The sequence below is a fragment of the Drosophila albomicans genome, chromosome X, assembly GCF_009650485.2.
Source record: "Drosophila albomicans strain 15112-1751.03 chromosome X, ASM965048v2, whole genome shotgun sequence".
NCBI classification, from domain to species: domain Eukaryota; kingdom Metazoa; phylum Arthropoda; class Insecta; order Diptera; family Drosophilidae; genus Drosophila; species Drosophila albomicans.
Window position 1 is genome coordinate 30,284,460 of NC_047627.2, and position 21,563 is coordinate 30,306,022.

The 21,563-nt window shown below is 41.4% G+C and overlaps 5 protein-coding genes across 6 annotated transcripts; 2 read left to right on the forward strand and 3 right to left on the reverse strand.

The window, feature by feature from the left end:
- The first annotated feature begins 3,320 nt into the window (after positions 1-3,320).
- Positions 3,321-6,342, forward strand: LOC117577550 (probable methylmalonate-semialdehyde dehydrogenase [acylating], mitochondrial). Its single transcript, XM_034262385.2, has 2 exons — positions 3,321-3,474; positions 4,651-6,342. Exons 1-2 carry the CDS (start codon positions 3,445-3,447, stop codon positions 6,181-6,183), a joined length of 1,563 nt encoding a protein of 520 aa, XP_034118276.1. The 5' UTR covers positions 3,321-3,444; the 3' UTR covers positions 6,184-6,342.
- Positions 6,343-6,544: 202 nt separating this feature from the next.
- On the reverse strand, positions 6,545-11,950 carry LOC117577054 (ATP-binding cassette sub-family B member 10, mitochondrial). Of its 2 annotated transcripts, XM_034262211.2 has the most exons (6): positions 11,232-11,361; positions 11,117-11,177; positions 10,406-10,612; positions 9,068-9,270; positions 8,716-8,997; positions 6,545-8,371 (listed from the first exon to the last, which is right to left on the reverse strand). In XM_034262211.2, exons 3-6 carry the CDS (start codon positions 10,572-10,574, stop codon positions 7,259-7,261), a joined length of 1,767 nt encoding a protein of 588 aa, XP_034118102.1. In that variant the 5' UTR covers positions 10,575-10,612; positions 11,117-11,177; positions 11,232-11,361; the 3' UTR covers positions 6,545-7,258. The 2 variants fall into 2 exon arrangements, with proteins under 2 accessions (XP_034118102.1, XP_034118090.1); XM_034262199.2 differs by lacking the exon at positions 11,117-11,177 and having other exon boundaries at positions 11,232-11,950.
- Positions 11,951-12,119: 169 nt separating this feature from the next.
- Positions 12,120-19,594, forward strand: LOC117576944 (uncharacterized). The gene is made up of 6 exons (XM_034262144.2): positions 12,120-12,278; positions 12,333-14,792; positions 15,789-16,471; positions 17,202-17,552; positions 18,179-18,742; positions 18,826-19,594. The coding sequence occupies exons 1-6, from the start codon at positions 12,263-12,265 to the stop codon at positions 18,985-18,987; spliced, it is 4,236 nt and encodes a 1,411-aa protein (XP_034118035.2). The 5' UTR covers positions 12,120-12,262; the 3' UTR covers positions 18,988-19,594.
- On the reverse strand, positions 19,111-20,302 carry LOC117577568 (uncharacterized). Its single transcript, XM_034262420.2, has 3 exons — positions 20,055-20,302; positions 19,657-19,987; positions 19,111-19,594 (listed from the first exon to the last, which is right to left on the reverse strand). The coding sequence occupies exons 1-3, from the start codon at positions 20,185-20,187 to the stop codon at positions 19,534-19,536; spliced, it is 525 nt and encodes a 174-aa protein (XP_034118311.1). The 5' UTR covers positions 20,188-20,302; the 3' UTR covers positions 19,111-19,533.
- LOC127564992 (28 kDa heat- and acid-stable phosphoprotein-like) lies at positions 20,209-21,534 on the reverse strand. Its single transcript, XM_052008559.1, has 2 exons — positions 20,424-21,534; positions 20,209-20,289 (listed from the first exon to the last, which is right to left on the reverse strand). Exon 1 carries the CDS (start codon positions 21,325-21,327, stop codon positions 20,608-20,610), a length of 720 nt encoding a protein of 239 aa, XP_051864519.1. The 5' UTR covers positions 21,328-21,534; the 3' UTR covers positions 20,209-20,289; positions 20,424-20,607.
- Between the last annotated feature and the right edge of the window lie 29 nt (positions 21,535-21,563).

The following is a 21,563-nucleotide window of genomic DNA, read 5'->3' on the forward strand; positions in this document are numbered from 1 at the left end:
CCAGCTCAGTAGTCTATAAAGAAAAACCCCACACACTATAGTCAAGTCGAAAAAGGTGCTTCGGTCTGGCCGAATGATGGTTATGCCCTTGCAGTTGCGCACAGACAGTGCTATTGAGTTAGGAACTATTAGCCAAAAGCTATACCAAAATTCAACTCGCTAACTCAAGTGACAGCTGAGTTCCTTGAGTTAGGAGTTGTTAGTCAAAGTTGTATAGCAAATTTCAGCTCGCTAGCTCAAGGGGCAGCTGAGTTCCTTGAGTTAGGAGCCGTTAGCAAAGAGGAGTACCAAATTTCAGCTCGCTAGTTGAACGGACAGTCAAGTTCCTTGAGTTAGGAGTTGTTAGTAAAAGCTGTATAGCAAATTTCAGCTCGCTAGCTCAAGGTGCAGCTGAGTTCCTTGAGTTAGGAGCTGTTAGCAAAGAGGAATACCAAATTTCAGCTCGCTAGTTGAACCGACAGCCAAGTTCCTTGAGTTAGGAAGCACTGCAAAGCCAGTTCCAGTCGCCTAGCTCAATGGGAAGCTGAGTTCCTTGAGTTAGGAGCTGTTAGCAAAAGCTACTTCAGCTCGCTAGCTCAACAGGCAGCTGAGTTCCTTGAGTTAGGAAGCGCTGCAAGGGTTCTAACAGTATGTTCCAACATTGGAGCATTGCAAAACTTTGAACTGTATGCGAAAAACACACAGAATGTTTGTAATTTTCGCCCCCGTATACATATACCAAAGCCTAAATAGTTTTTTGCTAAAGCATAAAAAAAAAAACAACAGAAAAAGAAAACTGTTATAATAACTATTATTAAATTGATTATTATTATTATAATTTTTTATACAATTATAAATTTTTTTTTTTTGGTTTTTGCTAGCAGAATTAAGCGAAAGTTTTGTGTGCGGTACAACCGAAACTGAAACAGAAACAAAATGAAAATGAAAATGAAACAACAGTCAGTTTCAATTCCATTTTCGCAACAATTTCGCAATGAATTTCGCAAATTGTTGCCAACCTTGGAATTGTCAAATAATTAAGGAAAAAATCTGATAAATGTCAACGATTAATCAAAATGTGCATTAAAACGCTCTAAATTTTAAGTACAATTTTTTTTCAACTATTTTTTTTCGCTAGTCTTAAGTTCTGATTAAAGTTAAGAGAAACCAAAAAAACAACAACGAAAAAAAAAACAAAACAAAAAAAAAACAGTAAAAGACTTGATAGAAAGAGAAAATATAATAATAAGAGTAAAACTTGTACAAGAAAATTGCCTTGGTAGTGCTCTATGTGTTTTACATACGTATATATATACTATATAGATATATATTTCTAGATATAGATAATCTGATTGATCATTGGAAAATGTACATTTTGAGGCCTTTAACCGCAATGTGGCTTAATAATCATAATTGAAAATGCATGAAAAACGCATTCCATATTAATTGTAGTCGATTTAGTCTTAAGTGGCTTTTTTTTACTATATATATACAACTATATTATACATACTTATATACAATACTTATACTATATATATATACATTATTATGAATATTATTATTATTATATCACTTGGGAAAACTCCCTGAAGAAGGTCGAAATCATTTGCTGTAGCTTAAAAGAAAAAACACAACATTAATTTTTAAAATTATATAAATATATTATGCATACTTATACACATAGAATACATACACTCAAACACACACACACACACACAATTATACATAATTATATATATATAGAGAAAGCAAAATCATATAAAGTAGTCGACATTTACAGCAATAACCAAAGCATTTCACATTTAAACGAGTTTTATTCAAAAGCGAAACAAAAACACACACACACAAAAACCACATTATTGATCAAATTAAATTATATGTACTTAGCGATTATATGTACTTAATAAATTAATTAATTATTTTACGACAATTTGAATTATTACTATGGAAAATAAAATGTAACAGTTGCGAACAAAATATTTCTTAAAAGCTTTGTCATTTTTTGGGGCGGGGGGGGCACAAAACATTTTCATTTCAGGTGCAGGCAAAGGAAATTCCCAATTTCACTTTCCCCAAATTTGGTCAAAAATTATATTTCAAAGTAATACTATATTAAATAATGCAACTAAAAATAATAAAAGAGTCAAATATATGAAAAGGAGTTAGTAATATAATTCAACAAGAACATGAAAAGACAGTTCGGGATCGCTTTGAAAGAGTTTCAAAAAACGCAGCGTAAAAGTATGCTACACTTTTATTTACAAAGTGCTAAAATTTAGACAGCCCGAAAGTATGCTACACTTATTTGTTGCGGCTATTTAAAGAACGCACTGAAAGTATGTGGCTATGTTTTGTTTATTAATTTGTATTATACATGTGTACATCAATACATACAATTTATGAATGATGAACAATTGCTCATAATTGTTCATCATTCACAATTAAGTTGCCCTATCTACTTAATCATTCATTCATCATTCACAAACTTAATGTATTCATGAATGTACAATATGCATGTGTATACATACATACATATATTATTTAAAATTCAAAGTTCTTATATTTTATGCTCGTTAAATAAATATGAGACACATTTATGCACTTATTTAAGCATTAAAATATAAATACATACACACAAAATTGCATATATATGTACATATATACATACATATGCATGTATATATTTTCAAATGCAAAGCTGTAAACATAAAACATATGATTTTCGTTATACACGTGTCCACAATTGTGAATACATACACACATTTTCATAAATAGACATACATATGTATGTATGTATGTTTGTAACAGCGTATGTTAGTACAATCACACACATACACCCAATTGGAAATGGAAAACAAACGTCGCAAAAATAAACATACACACACAAACGAGCCCCCAACGAACGAGTTAGCGTAATAGACAACAACAACAAACAGCTGCGGCTTCAAGTTCTTGGCTGCGCCGACACACAAACATACATATGTATATCCACATAGGCACTTGCTTATGTATATGCAAGTTTGTATGTACAGCTAGTATTATAACGAGACGAGGCACAGTGGTATCGTTTGTAGTTTTAAAATATATGAAAATACATATATTAAAAAAAATAAATAATAATAATAAATTAAACAAATAAATTCATGAACAAATAACAAAGATTTACATCAAATAAAATTTTGTATTTCAATTTTGTAAACAATTACTTTTGCCTTTGCGCCCCACTGTGCATCGTGGAACACACGACGATTCGCCGGTCAGAACCGTTGTCGCTGTCGTTGTCGTCGTATATCAACAATCACACCACCACACACGCCACACGCGCTGGGGGCCCTAAGTGTTGGCGCAGCTTCAGCTTTTGCTTTCAGTTCTAGTGAAACCACCGGTTGGGCCAGCCGCACCACCAGAAGAGCAGTATTTCCATTCTCCAAAAGCTACCCTGACCTTACGCTCACCTGTGCCAAGATGTCCTTAGTGCGTTTAATTGGTTCCGAGGTGAGCACAAAAAATTCCACATAATTACGTTTTTCACTTTACGCTATGCATTAGCTCTTTATCGATAATTCGTCTTATTAGAATAAGTGTTGCAAAAGCTCAAACGCAACTGCACAAATTGCACTCACTTTAAAAGTGGGCGTGTGTGTATGTGTGAGTCTGTGTGCATGTAAATTTACCTTGCATGTAAATTTGAAATGCACAACAATGTGAAAGTGTGTTTGTATGTGTGAACTTGCAGCAATTGCTCAATTAAGCGAATAATAATAACAAGAAAAATAGAATAGAAAAGAATTGATATGGAACGAAGCACATGTTACGTAATTTTTGGTTTGCAGCAAATCAGATAATACGACGATCACAACAGCAAACAGAAAAACTCGCTGAAGACATAGAAAAACACACACACACACGCACATGGACACAGGCAATGTCTCCCTGGAAGGCGTGATAAATTGTTCGTGTGTGTGCGTGTGTAAAGCGTTTTTTATTTTAATTAGACAAGCCATATACATAAATGAGCCGCTGTTGAAGGCGGCTGCTGTCAGTGATAAGCATAGGCGTGGCGCACAGCTGTGCGCCCTTAACTATGCGAGTGTGTGTGTGTGTGTATGTTTATTATCATGTTGCCAGGCAATTTCTTACCTGTGTGTAGTGGCCATACTAAAGCTCTTAACTCGAAAGATATAAATGTGGTACAGTCCAGCCTACCTATGTTGACCAACTGCTTTGCATTTTAATTTAATAAAAGTGCACACATATTTCAATTTTATATTCGCATTGTTTTCGTTGTCAGTTTTTTCGATCATTTTCTCCTTTGCCTGTGCTTTCGATAATTATCCTGATTTCGATAAGCTACACCTACGCTTTGAATGTCGATAAGCAATTTGTTGCGTTTAAAATTCGATATGTCGCTTTCGATAATTATCCTGATTTCACTAAGCTACACCTACGCTTTGAATGTCGATAAGTGATTTGCTGCGTTTAAAATTCGATATGTCGCTTTCGATAATTATCCTGATTTCACTAAGCTACACCTACGCTTTGAATGTCGATAAGTGATTTGCTGCTGCGTTTGAATTTGCGTTGCGATGATTACATAACCTGGCGCCATCTTGCGGCCTCCTACACTCAACCGCTTAACTAAACGATTTGATTTGAATTTCGTTTCGACAGGCGCTGATGATGGCCAAACGTGGCTACTCATCCGCCGCTCCCACCACCAAGCTCTTCATCGATGGCAAATTCGTGGAGTCGAAGACCAAGGAATGGATCGATGTGCACGATCCGGCAACCAACAAAGTCGTCACCCGTGTGCCCAAGGCAACGCAGGACGAGATGCAAACGGCTCTGGAGTCGAACAAGAAGGCCTTCAAATCGTGGAGCAATCAATCGGTGCTGTCGCGTCAACAGGTCATGTTCAAGCTGCAGGCTTTGATCAAGGACAACATGGGCGAGCTGGCCAAGAACATCACCAAGGAGCAGGGCAAAACATTGGCCGATGCCGAAGGCGATGTGCTCCGTGGTCTTCAGGTGGTGGAGCATTGCTGCAGCATTCCATCGCTGCAGATGGGCGAGACGGTGGCGAATGTGGCCCGTGACATGGACACCTATTCGCTGGTGATGCCCCTCGGCGTCACCGCTGGTATTGCTCCCTTCAATTTCCCCGCCATGATTCCGCTGTGGATGTTCCCCGTGGCCATTACCACCGGCAACACAATGCTGCTGAAGCCCTCGGAGCGTGTGCCCGGCGCCACGATGCTGCTGATGGAGCTGCTCAATGAGGCCGGTTGCCCGCCCGGTGTGGTCAATGTCATCCATGGCCAACACGATGCCGTGAACTTCATCTGCGATGCACCCGAAATCAAGGCCGTGTCCTTTGTGGGCTCCGACACCGCCGGCAAGTACATCTATGAGCGTGCCGGCAAGAATGGCAAACGTGTGCAGAGCAACATGGGCGCCAAGAACCATGGCATCGTCCTCAGCGATGCCAACAAGGAGAACACATTGAACCAATTGGCTGGCGCTGCTTTCGGTGCTGCCGGACAACGTTGCATGGCCCTGTCGACGGCGGTGTTTGTCGGTGATGCCCAGCAATGGATTCCCGATCTTGTCGAGCGCGCCCAGAAGCTTAAGGTGAATGCCGGACATTTGCCCGGCACCGATGTGGGACCTGTGATCAGTGCCGCCTCCCGGGAGCGCATCAATAAGCTCATCGAGAGCGGTGTCAAGGAGGGAGCCAAGCTCATTTTGGATGGCCGCAAAATCAATGTGCCCGGCTATGAGGATGGCTACTTTGTGGGTCCCACAATTCTGGCCGATGTCAAGCCCAACATGCAATGCTACACCGAAGAGATCTTTGGCCCCGTTTTGGTGATCCTCAATGCCGATACCCTGGACGATGCCATCTCCATTGTGAATGCCAATCCCTATGGCAACGGTACCGCCATCTTTACCACCAACGGTGCCGCTGCCCGCAAGTTTGTGAACGAAATCGATGCCGGCCAGGTGGGCGTCAATGTGCCCATCCCAGTGCCATTGCCCATGTTCTCGTTCACCGGCACTCGTGGCTCCTTCCGTGGTGATCATCATTTCTATGGCAAGCAGGGCATCAAGTTCTACACACAGACCAAGACCGTTACACAGCTGTGGCGTGAAACCGATGTCACACACACACAGGCAGCTGTCTCCATGCCCACCATGAAGTAAGCATAGCACATATTACATATATACATATATATGTATGTGCGTCAACGGACGATGAAATTATTGCATTTATTTTGTGTGCCTAATTAGAGTTTAAGCTAAAATGTAAAGAGAATTAAAAAGTGTATAAATAAAATGAAACAAATTCTTTTTGTTAACAAACGATCCGTTTTTTCTTTTTCCGTTGCCTTTAACCATTTTCCCCAGCCAGCAGTGTGACCGCGTGGCTTCACCATTAAAAATATCCCAAAATAATTATACCAACAAGCATGGCACTTATACAAATATACCAGCAAAACTGGCACTTATACAAATATGCTGCTTACAATTTATAATTTTGAAACTAAAGTGCAAGTGCACAAAAGAAAGTATAAAAAGCATTTTTAATTCAACTATAACAGTTTTGATCATTGGCTATAAACAAATGTATGTAAGTATTAGCCTCTTCTCTATACAATAGTTAGCTTTTAATATAAAGAGAGCTCATCTGCAACATTTTCAATTCAATGGCGATCACAACTGTTTTTTTTGTTGCTTTTTCAAATTCATAATTGTACTATGTGAATATCTAAACTCAAACTGTCATTGTCTTGTCCCATTATTTATTTCTCTTTCAGTTTCTATATGTTTACTTTTTTTTTTTTTTTTGAGTGTGTGACATTTTCGTCTTAGCTTTTTCAATTTTTTTTTTTTCAATCTCGCTTTTTACAAAAAAAAGTCAGATTTTTGTCGCGATCATTAGTTTAGTAAGAAACTAATCAAATATCTATAAGAATACAATATACCTCTCTCTATGTATATATATGTAAAAAAGAAGAGCGTACGAAACCTTTCTGTTATCATCAACAAAAGATTTGAGAAAATCAGAATCCATACTGATCACATGTAATTTGGACAACTGAAATTTTTTTCGATTGAATATTTGTCAGAACTAGTAGAAATTTTGGGACTGGTCTAAGCCATCATTGTTGTATACTACTGAACGAACATACTCGATACCGCGCTCGTACTCCATATACTCGATACTTTACTGCGATCCGTTTTCCGTTTCTGTTCCTCTTTTTCAATAGGTTTACGCTTATCGTCGTGGTGGTCCTGGCGGTGGGGTTGGCGGTTGTCTCGTCGGTGTACGTTCACCTTCGCTCTCCGCGTCCGCATATTCTCCCAGCCGAGCGGGCGGCAGTCCGCTGGCGAAGGCTTGCATCGACACCAGCTCTCTAAATGCACCATCTGGATTGGCCATCAGTGTATCGTAGTTGCCCTGTTCAATCACCCGACCACTGTCGAGCACAGCGATATTATCGGCACCATGAATGGTGCTCAAACGATGCGCAATCGTTAGCACCGTACGTCCTTCGATTAGTTTATCGAGCGCCACTTGGACCAGCTGCTCGGACACCGAATCCAGTGCACTCGTTGCCTCATCCAGGAGCAATATGCTTGGGTTCTTGATCAGGGCACGGGCGATGGCAACACGTTGCTTTTGACCACCGCTCAGCAACATACCGCGTTGTCCCACAATCGTCTCGAGGCCGTCGGGTAAATTTTGTGTGAACTCAATCACATTTGAGTCCCGTACAACTTGCTGCAACAATTGCTCATTGCCTGCCTCACCGGGATCCAAGCCGTACAAGATGTTCGATCGTATGGAGCCCGAGAATAACACCGGCTCCTGACTGACAGCGCCAACGTTCCGACGCAACCATTGAGGATTCAGGGTGCGCACATCGACACCATCCAAATAGACGGCTCCCATCATGGGATCGTATAATCGCATCAGTAGCAATGCTATTGTCGATTTACCGGAACCCGAGCGTCCCACAATCGCCGTTGTTTTGTGCGCCGGCAGCGTTAGGCTGAAATCGGTCAGGACTTTGGTATCGGGTCGCGATGGATAACTGAAGTCCACATTCTCGAAACGCACTTCGCCAATTACTTTGTTCGTCGGTATGTGACCCAAATCAATGGGTATTTGGTATTTACGATCGAAGATCTCCCAAATGCGCTCCGAGGCGCCGATGCCTTTGTTCATCTGACTGTAGAAATTTGATAGACCATTCATGGAGACGGCCACATAGCCGGCATACATCAAGAACGAGGTCATCGCACCGATTGTCAGCTCATCGCCGAGCACAAGTGTGCCACCATAATACAGCACGGAAATAATGATAAAGTTGCCCGAGAAACCAGTCTGAAAAATGGAAGGAAATCAGTAAGAGAAAGACAAACAAGAAAACTACAGTCGAGTGTGCTCGACTGTGACATACTCGCTACCCATGGAGAGTCATAAATACTTTACTTTATCTTCTAGCTTCTAAAATTACGCTTGATATGTGATTTTTGTGGGCTTAGCAAAAGTTTGAAACAAATTTAGTGTTTCAAAGGAACGGACAGACAGACAGACGGACGGACATGGCTATATCATCTCGGCTGATCAAGAATAAATCTTGTTAATAGGGTCGGAGATGACTTTGTATCCTTATAATACCCTTCTATGTGTAGCGAGTATAATGATTAGAGTAATAGCGTATTTACCAAACCAAAGAATATGGAACGGGCACGTGTTTCCTTGTAGCCAATTTCCAGAGCCTCGTTTAGCTTTTGATTAAAGTCCTCGACTTCCTTTTGCTCGCGACAGAAGAGCTTGACGGTGCGCACATTGCCGAAACGCTCCTCGGCATACTTCATAATATCAGCGTATTTGTCCAGCTCAACACGGGTAATGCGACGCACATAGCGACCATAGACAATGGCCATGGTAGCCAAGGCGGGCACAACCATGGCACTCACCAAGGCCAGCTTGGGTGAGGTAAAGATCTGCAAGAGATATCATATATAATATAGTAGAGTAGTAGTAAAGAGTAAGGAATTTCAAATTAGAACTTACCATCATGGCGGAGCCAACGGTAATCATCGCAATGGAGCGCATACCATCGGATACATTCTGACTCAACGAGATGCCCACCAAGTAGGTGTCGTTACTCAGACGATTGACCAACTCGCCAGTACCGCGGGAATCGTACCAGCCCACCTCCTGAAGCAGCATCGATCTGTACAGATTGGAGCGTAGTCGACGCACAATTCGCAGAGCTGCAAACGAAGACAAAGATGGGAGTTAGGGATATTTTTAATTAGACTTAGAGATAGATACTACTGTAAAGGAAAAAGTCAAGTCAAACAAAGACAAAGATGTGAGTTAGGGATAATTTCAATTAGACATATAGATAATGCTGATGGGAGAAAAGTAAGGTGCTGCAGACAAAGACAAAGATAGGAATATTTTATTAGGCATATAGATAGATACTAATGTAAGCAAAAAGTCAGGTGTAGACAAAGATGGGAGTTATGAATATTATTGATTAGACATGGAGACAGATATTGATGCAAGGAAAAAGACCGGTGTAGCAGACAAAGAAAAGGATAGGAGATAGGGATATTAAATATATATGTAGATAGATAATGCTGGGAAGAAAAAAAGTACGATGTTGCAGACAAAGACAAAGATATAAAGATAGGGCTATTTTATTAGACATATAGATAGATACTACTGTAAGCAAAAAGTCAGGTGTAGAAGACAAGGATGGGAGATATTATATCAAACATATAGATATACTTTATAGGGTCAGAGATGGGGTAGAAAAAGTAAGGTGTTGTAGAGAGAGACAAAGATAGAAAAATAGGGATATTTTATTAGACATATAGATAGATACTAAACTAAGCAAAAACTAAGGCAAGGAAATAAGGATATAGGTATATTCTATTAAACATATGGATACTGCCCACAGTAGAAAAAATATGGAGTAAAGTTTAACTTAAGCATGACCAACACATCAATGAAGTGAAGGAATTAGTGCTTAAAAATTGTCTGTTAATCTTACTGATATGATCGGAATATCAAAAGAATCTGTGAAAAGCGTTTTCATTTGGGTCACATCTATTATTGTAAAGGTATTAAAGATTTAGCCTATATTAAATTAATTTTACTGAGTCAACTAGCTGAATCTCTATAGCTTTATGTAAGCAATCTTTATAAACTAAGAGCAATTTTTTAAAATTATAAATATACTTAATGAGTTTTAAGAAAAGAATTGATTTTTTGAAATGATCGCAAAAGAAGTTGATCCATAAAATCATTGTCCTTTGTCAAGGAAATACTATATACTATATATTCAACTATATTATTGTCTTATGCCTATAATATTAAAAATTTCTCTGCTGTACTCACATGCGGAGCCGAATAGATAGACGCGGGCAAAGTTTGCAAAGCCACCGAGTGCAAAAATCCAGAATAACATTACTGAATATTCGCGTAATTTATTCATTGCAGCCGAATCCAGCGAGTTCTTGTTGAACACCACATCGACCACTTTGCCTATAAAATACGGCACGCACATTGTGATCGCCGATGAAACCACCAGACAGATGAGACCCACTGAAAAAGAGAGAATTGAAATGGAAAATTAGTGAAAGAGCAGTTAATAGTTAGCTTATTTATAAGGAAGCGTATTAGGTTAAAGCTCTCGGAAAGCATTACAAAGTTGCTTATTATGATGTGTAAAAAACTTAAACGGCTAACTTGAAAAGTTCAATTTACAATAGGTTTTATAGACGGACAGATGGATCGATTGTTATGAAACTTTCAGAATCCACGAAGGAGAAAGTTATTATGATGTGTACAAAATTTCCGATTGCTAGCTTTACATTTGCGCTTGGCATACGATTTATATCGAATTGATATTACAAGAAATTTGACATGGTAAGGAATATTGTCTTTGAAGTTGGTGCGTTGAGCATAGAACGAAGCTTTTTTTGGTAGCGATTGCTCAGAAGGTGGTGAAGCCTCGACTTCAAGTAATTAGCTTTAAAAGTGATTTGTTCTAAGCGTGACCAAATGGCTAAGCTGCATAGGAATATTGTCACCAAAAATGTTGCTGACCTCTTAGCTCTTACAGCGGCAGAAATCGCAATTACGTAAGGCTGGATAAGCGAAATATCCTCTAAAAATAAAAGAGAAACCTTGAATAACGGATATATTATATCATTTAGCTTACCGAGCAGCACCCATTTCTCAGTCTTGATCAAGTTGTAGAGACGCATATACTCCGATTTGCCCATTTTGATGCGCCTAGCTGGTGTATTCACTCCACGCGCATTTTTTGTTAACGCTCCCTTTGCCTTGGTGGTCAGGCAACGTCTGAGGTACAGCAAACGGGACGACCAACGGGATCCAAAGACGGACAACGACGACGACGACGCAACAGCGGAGGAGGTGGAGGAGCCGCCAAGTAATTGACGGGCGGCAGTTGCAGCTGGCTGACGTAGGCGGAATAGTTGATGATAGGGGCGATGTGGGCGGATCAGCAGCTGCAGCAGCGGTTGCCGCAATAGTCCGCAATTGTTGTGCAGATTTAATGAACTAAGGGATATGTATCGGATGCCGTTGCAGGGAATTTGGGATACCCGTAAAGTTGTACAAACGTGTTTCAGCCGTGTGTAATTTAACAACATTATGAATGATGTTAAAAATCTTTCCTACTTTATATGTGTAAAATCAACAAAAACTAAAACTATAAAACCAATACAGCCTTGATCGGATTGTTATTCTCGTTCGTTAAAAAACAAACAAACAAAATACTACAACAACCCGAACGGCCCAAAAACAAAAATCAGCCCAGGCCAGCTATATAACAACTTGTGAATTTTGAAACAACAGTAACAGCTGATTTGCTTGCGAGCCGAAAATATTCACAAAAGTGTAAAGGTTACATTTGCATGCCACACAACGCAACGATCCGAAAAATTTCGTATTTCCGTATTAACAAAATTAATTTTAATTGTGTGTTTAATTCACATTTTCTAATTTGCAATTAATAACCTCGTTTGTTGTCTGTCAGAAGATAACAAAAAAAAAAACGTAGTGTTTACAAATGACGGCACAACCTTCACATTTTCTCACATACCTTGCCAAATGCAACGCTGCGTGCGATAACACGAATCGATAACAATCGACTGGCCGTTGAGCGCAACACGTGCACGTAAATCGTAATCGTAATCGAATTTTGTATTTGCTTGCTGCAGCAACATGGAAATTGATCAAGGTAAGACAACAAAAAAACATAAAAATCATTTAAATAAATATGTATTTAATGCAGAGCTCAAGTCATGGCTGAAAGACAAAAGCAAAGTGTACACATCACGCCTGGAGTTTGCCATCAAAGTGTGGCAATCGGCCGATTTCAGTTACATCAACAAATACGAAGTGATCTGTGAATGGTTGGCAAAGTCGCTGGCCAAAGCGTCGCCGCTGCCTTCAGACGAGCTGCGTCAGTTGTTCGCACTGCGCGCCCAACCGGGACTGGTAAGTGTGCAGACCAAGACACAGTTGATACAAGCGCTGCTCGAACGCATCACAAAGGAGGAGAAGGAGGAGGAGGAAGGTGGAAACAATGCGCATGCTGAGCTGTTGCAGAGTGTGTTGAACTTTGAGCTAGTGCAGGATGTGCTGCGTGCCGACTACACGCTGCTCATGACCACCTACGCCGCACTCTTCGCCAGCTACGAACGGCGTCTAAAGCAGCCAACGACGATTCCCACCGATCCGGCGAGCTTTGTGCTGCCGCTGCTGCAACAGCTGCGGGATTATGTGCAACGTGCCCAGCATCGTGACCGTTTGCTTGAGGCATACACAACAACGGCCCTGCAACCGTTGTGCGAACTCATTCTTCAGCTGCGCGCTCAACCGAATGCGGTCTGTGGCTTTGCCCAGCTGGCGGCGGTTGAATTACAATTGACCGAACACCTGGAGATTGTGGATGCCATCAAACGCCTGACCAAGCAGCCAATGCATGTGCGTCTGCTCACACTGGAGGCGGCATTCTACAACCATCATCTGGATCCCGTAAAGAAAGCCAAACTGTTGCACTACGGATTCGAGAGTCGCGCCCAAGGCGATGATGAAAAGGCGGCCGCCGCTCGCTTGACGATAGCGATACACACGCTGGAATCGCTGCGCAAACACAACGTTGAACTGCAGTTTCAATACAGCGAGAATAGTACGGCGGTGGAGTTTCTTAGCCAACGCATCTTTAGCTTGGTCAACGAGTGCAAAGAGCTGCAGCTGCGTGAGGTTTTGATGCTGCTTCGTGGGGCGCTGCGTTTGAATCCGCTGCTGATCGAACCGAATGTGTATCAGTGCACCATTTGGATGATGACGCGGACGAAGAGCAACGAACAGGAGCTGAGCTTGTATGCCGCTTATCTGGTGCAATTGCTGGACATGTTTCGACGCTTGGGACGCACCGAACGCTTTGTGATGCAGTTGCTCAAGGCGCTTCGCGATTGGTTGCGTCGCTTCGAGTTGCGTTTGCCCAACCACGATGCCAAGCGCAGTCGTCTGGAGGAGCAGGATGAGGAGAAGCAGGATCAGACAGAGAAACCTTCACTGATCGACTTCAATTGCTACATGGAGTTGATCTTTCAACCGCATCTCGTTGCCACGCAACCAACGAGCACAACAGATCGTTTGGTTCAAGCCTGGCCAAGTGCCACAGCTGGCGCCGCATTCACTCGGCTGGTGAGCAGCCTGACGGCCAAGCAATCGATTGTCATATGGAAAATGCTGCTGCACACCTTCGACGAACTTCTGGAGCCCAAAACGAAGGCGGTGCGTCACACAAATTTGAATTTCGCCATCGAACTGCAAGTTGCTCTGCTTTCGCAATATTTGCTCGGGAATCGCCTTGCCGAGCAGGTGGCACAACATCAAACGGAATTGAAGGAGGGACGTCGCCATATGGCGCAAGTGCTGCAGAAGTTTGGTCGTCATCTCTTGGAGCGTGAACACAATCGCAGCACAATGAATGCGTTCCTCGAGTGCGTCGAACGTGCCAGTTGCCTCGAGCTGTTGCTTGCCTACTATTGGCCCGATGGATTGCCTCGAGAGCATGAGGAGCAGACCGAGGAGGAGCTAGAGGAACAGCTGCCGCCATTGCAGCAATTTCTGCCCAGCGACGAATGGGATTTGATCCGTCAGCGTGTGCACAATTTCGGCAAAAGTTTGTGTCGTCAGCGTTTGCAGCGCTTGGAGTTGCAACTGGTCCAAGCAGGTTGGTTGCTCCTTCCACAGCAGCGTCATGAACCGTGTCCCGCTGCTTTGGTCGAGTTGCTCCCAAGTCAACTGTTGCCGCATCTGAGTCGCGACCAAAAGCAGCTGCGTTGCCGCTCCTTGGAACAGCGCACCGAATTGCTGGCGGATGCCGAATGTGTTGAACTCTTGGCCATGCAACTGCTGCAGGATTATGCCACCAACTTGAAGGCCGAGAAGGTGAAACACACGCTACTCTGCAAGCAGCTGCTGACGGCTGGAGAGGACACTTTGCCATCGGATGCAACGTTGTCAGCTGCCTTGCGACAGCATTGTGACAGCGAGAAGCGACCAACGCTGCCTCTGGAGGCGACAAGCGAATTGATTGCTGCTCTGCAGCAGCTGCCGTTGGCGCAGCTCGTTAGCAGCATCAAGTTGCGGCTGTGGCTGCTCATCTTCACCCTCTATCTCGATGTGAGACGCGCAGAATTGCAGCAGCAAGCGGATCAGTTGCTCGAGCAGCTTATAGGTGAGTAAAGGATTCCAAAAATCACATTTTTAAATCCGCTACCCAAAAGAGAAGGAGGCATTCCCGACTCTATATATATTATATATTCTTGATCAGCCCAGACAATATAGCCATGTCTGTCTGTCCGTCCGTATGAACACCTAGATCTCAGAAAGTGTAGCAGATAGAAATATAATTTGTTTGACAGCATTTGTTATGTTTGATCAAGTTTGTTTCAAAATTTTGCCACACCCACTTCCGCCTTTGCAAATCGAATAAAAAGCGTAATTTTAAAGCTAGACTTGCGAATGTTATGGGTTTTAGCTTACTGTGACCGACAATCTTGTATATTTTGTACTCTATGGTATATTTTGAATGAAGTGATATATAAATATACTAATTATAGTCTTTGGTATATTTTTAGTTTCTTGTAATATACATTAGGTATATTTTACGATTAATACCGCACTGTAATGGGCATCTGATATCTCATCAATATACCAAATACCGTTTACAATACACTTTAGTATTTTTGTAGTATATTTATTTGGTATATTTTTAGAAATAATACGGAATTGTTTTGCTTTTATTAAAAATGGTTAGCATGTGTCTTATCAATACACAAAATAAAGCCTTTAGTATATTAATGGTATATTAATTTGGTATATTTTAGGAATAATACTATTTAGCTCTTATTCACAATGAGTAGCAGGTATCTCATTAATATATCAAATACACCTTATAGTATATTTCAGTATATTTGTGGTATACTAATTCAGTATATTTTACGTATAATACCGCACTGCTTAGCTTTTATTCGAAATGTGTAGCATGTATCTCATCATTATACCAAATCAAGTCTTTAGTACATTAACGGTATATTAATTTGGTATTTTTTAGAAATAATACCGCACTGTTTTCATTTTATTCACAATGAGTAGCCACACTGATAACCGAATCCACACGAATTTTGAAAACCCTCTTCTAAACGTTCTTTGTGTATTTCTCCTTTTGCAGATCTGCTTCACTTTGGTCAGCCGCTGCCCATCTGCAGTCACTTCCCGCAGCTTGCAGAACTGCTGCAGCTGGTGCCCATCGATGACAGCGACTCTGTCGCGTGGCGCTTCTATGAGACGCTCTTCGAGCGTTGCATTCGTCGCCTCGGCCCTGGCAGCGATCTCTTTCTCGCCAGCTGTGCGGATCATTTGCGTGCTTCGTCGCTGTCACTGCAGCCGTCGCAGTGTCGTCTCCTGCTGCTGGCGATTGAGACGCTGGCGAGTGCAACGGGCGCTCAGGCGAAACGCATGCAACGTCACTTGCAGCCACTGCTCGAGATCTACGGACAGTTTGTCGCTCACAAGTTTCGGTCGCTGAAGAAGACGCCATCGGATGCTGCGGAGTTTGTGCAGCAAACGATCGCCGGATTTGGAATCTATCTGAGCAGCTGCATCAATCGAGCTGCGAAACAACAACGCGAGGAGGAAGAGCAAAAGAAGCAATCAAAGGAGAACGTGGAGGATATGGAACAGGAAACCAAGACCAAAAAGAAAGAAAAGAAGTCCAAGAAAATTGTGCAGGAAGAGCAGCCTGAAGAGCAGGAGAAGGCAGCAAGTGAGACGCCAAAGGAAGCGACAGAATCTAAGCTGGCGCCCATTGATGAGAATCTGCGACGCATTTGCAAAATTTATATTGGACATTCGGTAAGCATATCTTCAAGCTTCAAATTAACTTCCAAATAAGCGAAGTTCAATATAAGAATAAAAGCGAAACAGTGCGGGAAGTGAATATACCTTAAATATACTAAACATATACCGAAGACTATATTTGGTATATTGATGAGAGGCCCGCCACCCATTTTAAATAAAAGCAAAACAGTGCGGTATTAAAAAATACCAAATTAATATACCGAAAACATATATCGAAGACTATATTTCTGGTATATTGGTGAAATACCCCTACTCATTTGAAATATAAGCAAGATTAATATACCGTAATTAAACTGAACATATACCAAAGTATATGTTTGGTATATTGATTAAATACGCGCTACTGATTTTAAATAAATGCAAAACAATGCCATATTATTCTTAAAATATACAGAATTAATATACCGTAAATATACTAAAATTATACCAACGACAATATTCAGTATATTGATGAGAGGCTCGCTAATCATTTTGAGTAAAAGTAAAACAGCGCGGTATTAATTTAAAAATATATAAAATTAATATACCATAAGTATACTAAAAATTTATCAAAAGACTATATTTACATAGTACTATATCCAAAATGTACAGATTGTAAAATATACCAGATTGTCGGCCAAAGTAATTAAGGTACTCAAATATACCAAGGGCTATATTTGGTATATTTACATAGTACTACATTTGAATTTTACTTAATATATCTTTTAACTCGTTCTCATTTTAGCTCAATTACCGCAATCCACATGCGATTCGTTTGCTGAATGTGGCGCTTACTTATCGCCAGCAACTGCATCTGGATCAGGACGAGATCGAGTTTCTGCTGGACAGCTATTGGCGTCAGGTGAATGCAGACATTGAGGCGGCCGCATTGGACATTGACAGCATTGAGGCAGCGATCAAACTGATCATCGACTACAAGACAAACGAAGATTTTCTGTTGCTCTTGCGTCGCTTAATCGCACAACTCGAGGCGCTGCAGCGACCAGAGACGGAGGCACAGCATCGCAGTCTGCAGAATGTGCTCATCCTGCTGCAGTTGTGCTCCAAGTGCACGCTGAGCGGCATCAAGGGAGCGGTAAGTTCAAAAAGTCATGGTTCTCCGGCTGTCCGGATACCGGATACAAGTTAGAATTGGAAAATTTTAAAGTAAAACTTTTATAGTTTCTAAAGCGTGATAGTTTTCTTATTATGTAGGTTTTGTTTGCTTAGCCAAGACTTAAGCCAGTGCTTAGTGAAAGCAGCAACTATTGATACGTTTCTCATTATATGTATATGTTGGTTGTTTGCTTAGCTTAGACCTAAACCACAGCGTGTAATTCAACCAGTGCTTAGTGAAAACAACAACCAAAAGCATATTTTACAAACATTCAGACCTCATTATTATCATTATATGTTTATTGGTTACTTAGCCAAACTCTAAGCCAGTACTTAGTAAAAAACAACAACTACTTTAGCATATTTTACAAACATTTAAACGTTTCTCATTATATACTTTATTTGCTTAGCCAACACCTAAACCACAGCGTGTAATTCAACCAGTGCTTATTGAAAGCAACAACCATTGATTCGTTTCTCTTTATATACTTGTTGTTTGCTTAGCTTAGACCTAAACCACAGCGAGTAATTCAACCCGTGCTTAGTGAAAGCACCAAGCAAACATATTCTACAAACATTGTTCACATCCCTTCTCAAATTTTGCAGATGCTCAACGAGCACTTTGAGCTGATCAATGGGATTGTGTCGCAGCGTCTGCCTGGCGTCGGCGATCCCAACTATCGGCGCCATCTGCTGCGTCTGCTGGAGGCACAACGCGCTCTCGCCGGCAATCGAACGGTGCCGCTGACCGGCGAGACGCTCGACACGCTGCTGGGCACGATGCTGGACATGAATATCAAGCGATTGATGAGCTCCGGCGGTCAGTTGGAGGATCTGCAGCAGCTGCATGCCGCCATCTCAGAGAATCTGTTGCTGTTGTTGCGTCAACATACCACACTGATGTCCGATCGCGCTGCACAGTTGACGACCTTGGTTCAGGATCTGGTGGAGGCGATTGTTTGCTATCGCAGCGATCGCCAGCAGGCGACCAGTTTGACCATCGAGGAGCTGGATGCGTTGGCGGAATTGGCCCTGAAGGTTGTCACACTTTTGGCTGGCATTGCTGCGGGTCCACAGGCGTTGGCCATCAAGCGTGTGGCACCGTTCCTCCTCATCTCGACCATCAAGCAAATGGTCACCACCGAACGCTCCACAACGCTCTTTCCACAGGTAAAGTGCATTCGTTTGATTCTTCTTTCCATTCTAACAACAATTAACATTAACAATTTGCATCTCCTTTTGTGACTCCACAGATCAAGGTACATTTGGATCGCATTTGTCATGAGCTGATTGGTTTGTGTGATCATCGTGCCGGACACTTTATATTGCGTTCCAGCAACGAGGCGGGCGCCCGTTTGTACCAGGATCTGGTCAAGGAGCATGACAAATTCCACAAATTCAGGGGCAAAGTATAAGTGCAAGAATTATTTGCTGACCTGCTCGTATTTTTTTATCTATTATAATGTTCGTTATTTTAATGAATAAATATAATTGTTTACCTAAGTCCTTTGCTCTCCATTTGTAATTGAAATTCGCCATTTTGACTTTAAATTTTTCGATTCGTTTTTAATTATATTAGTATTTACATCAAATGTATGATTACATCACTTTGTGTGTTCTGCGTCAACGCAGTCGCAAAATCCTTGTAAAGCGTTACGTTTTTGGTATTTTCTTTTTCATTGCCTTTCTTTTTGTGTTAACTTCCAATTTTGACATGTTTATGTATGTATTCATACATGTGATGTGTGAGTGTGTGTATGTGTGTTTCGCCATGGCTCGATGTGTGTGTGTGTGTGTGTTTAATACTAAGACTATTTCCATGAAACAAAACACACGCATCATTTGCAATTTTGATTTGTACTCGTTTGGTGGTGTTTGTGTGTGTGTGTGTGTGATGCATGCTCTTCTAGTCTTTCTATGTGTGTTTGTGTGTGCGTTCATGAGTTGGCAGCTTTCAGCTTTCAAAAGAACATTTGGCATCTCTCACACAACGGACGTTCAGCTTCCTCAGGACGATTGCCACTGGAATGAATTGGAATATTTGAGAAACGGAAATTGGGAATGTGCATGCGCAGCTGACTTACAACAAAGTTACACACGTGCGACAAATAAACTTCTGGCACTCAACGCATGAATAGCCGCACTCTTCGCACAAATCAAATGTGCAATTTGCGCATGCGGCGCGTATGAACGTTGGACGACGACAACATTTGGACATGTGACGCACCAGCTCGGGATTTACAGCATCCGGATTCAAGTCGCGCAGTATGAGATTGCCATCGCCAATTAATTGATATTGTTCATAGGGCTGCAGTTGACGGCGCTCAGATGGCATGCTTTGGGTACCATTTGTAGTTCCAGCTTTTGTTGCTTTCAAATCGGCCGCCGCTTTGAATAGCATTTTTGTTGTTTTTTCTGCATTTAAATGATACAAATTTCATATCAAGATTATTATTATTATTGAATCCTATATTGTACGCACCATGCACCGCTTTCATTTTGTCGGGATCACGAGATTCAAGAATCTTCTCGTTGACCCAAACTTTTGTCTGTGTAACATTATTGTTGCACTCTTCGTCTTCGGAGCGCATACGTTTCAACTGTTTGACTTCCATTTTCTAATTTTTTGTACTTACTCAAATATTTTTAATGTTGTAAAAGCCCTTAGCCGTTGGTTGTTTTTTAGAATTTTTTTTTTTTGCCGGCTGCTGCTGCAACTTTAATATAAAAATGGTGGTTAAAGCAGTGTGGCCGCAACATAAAGCTCGCAGTATACCAAATGTGCATTATATTTTTGTAGTATGTTTATACCGAAAAGTATTGAGATCAATGTGACCATTACAAATGTTACCTTAAATGTTGCCACACTTTACAATTAATAAATTTAAATAGCGCGAGAGCAAAAGAGTTTCCTTTTTAAACTTATTTGTGGGTATTACTCAAAATTTACAAATCAAAACAAACTAGAACTTATATCGAAATGACTAGTTTTTATTAATTCAGTTTTTCTGACATGCTTGCTATGATTTTCGTGTTTAAATATGCATGCGAACATTTCGTTTATTCCCGTTGCGCACCTTCATAATTTTTCGAATGTTTTCATTGCTACTATTGTTGTAGTAGCTATCGTCGTCCGACTTCAGAAACTGATTGGCCCCGAGTACAGCTTTTCGATTCTTCTTCTTCTTCGTCACAATGTCATCCCCTTTCGATGAGATCGATGGACTCGATGGAGTTGATTTGTTGTTTGATTTCATAGATTTGCTAACTGTAATAACGGGAGCCACCAATGACTTCGGATTGTTCTCCCGCTTCGCAGCTAAACGGATCTCAGCAGCCGCCTCTCGATTCTTGCGCACCAGCGCCAACCGAGCTAGATCCGCCCTGACCTCGCTCACAGTTTTCTGAATGTCAGTTCCACGTCCCTTTTCAATGCAACGCTTGTTACAGTCCTCGACCAGCAGCAAATCGTTGACGGATTTGGATTTATGTGGGCGATTTGGATTTGAGATCACAATGAGTCCTTCGACAGGTCCGCCCACCTTCTTGATCCTTTGTATATCGGCATTTGTGTTATTACATTGATTGAACACATTGCCATTGTTGTCATTATCTGACTGACGCTGCACTCGATTTCCATTGCCTTCGCTCTTTAGTTCGAGATTCACTTCCAGCTCTTGTTCTCGCAGCAGCTCTTCGATTGGTGTAAACTGGCGGCTGCGACCTTTGTGGTTCAAGAACTTACCGCGTGGCATTGCAAATTGCTAATATAAGAAAGCAATATAATAACTGAATACCTCAAAGGAATATTAGTTGACAGCCCCGTGCGACAATTGAGACTGAATTACAATGTGCCCTGGTTCATAAAGAGACACATAGGGCAGTGTCAACTTAAAATAAAAAGCGAGCCTTCAAATTGCATAGGCGCACTTTTTAAATGTTTGCAAAAGTTGGCAGCACTGTTGATGTTATCGATAGCAGACAGAAAGTA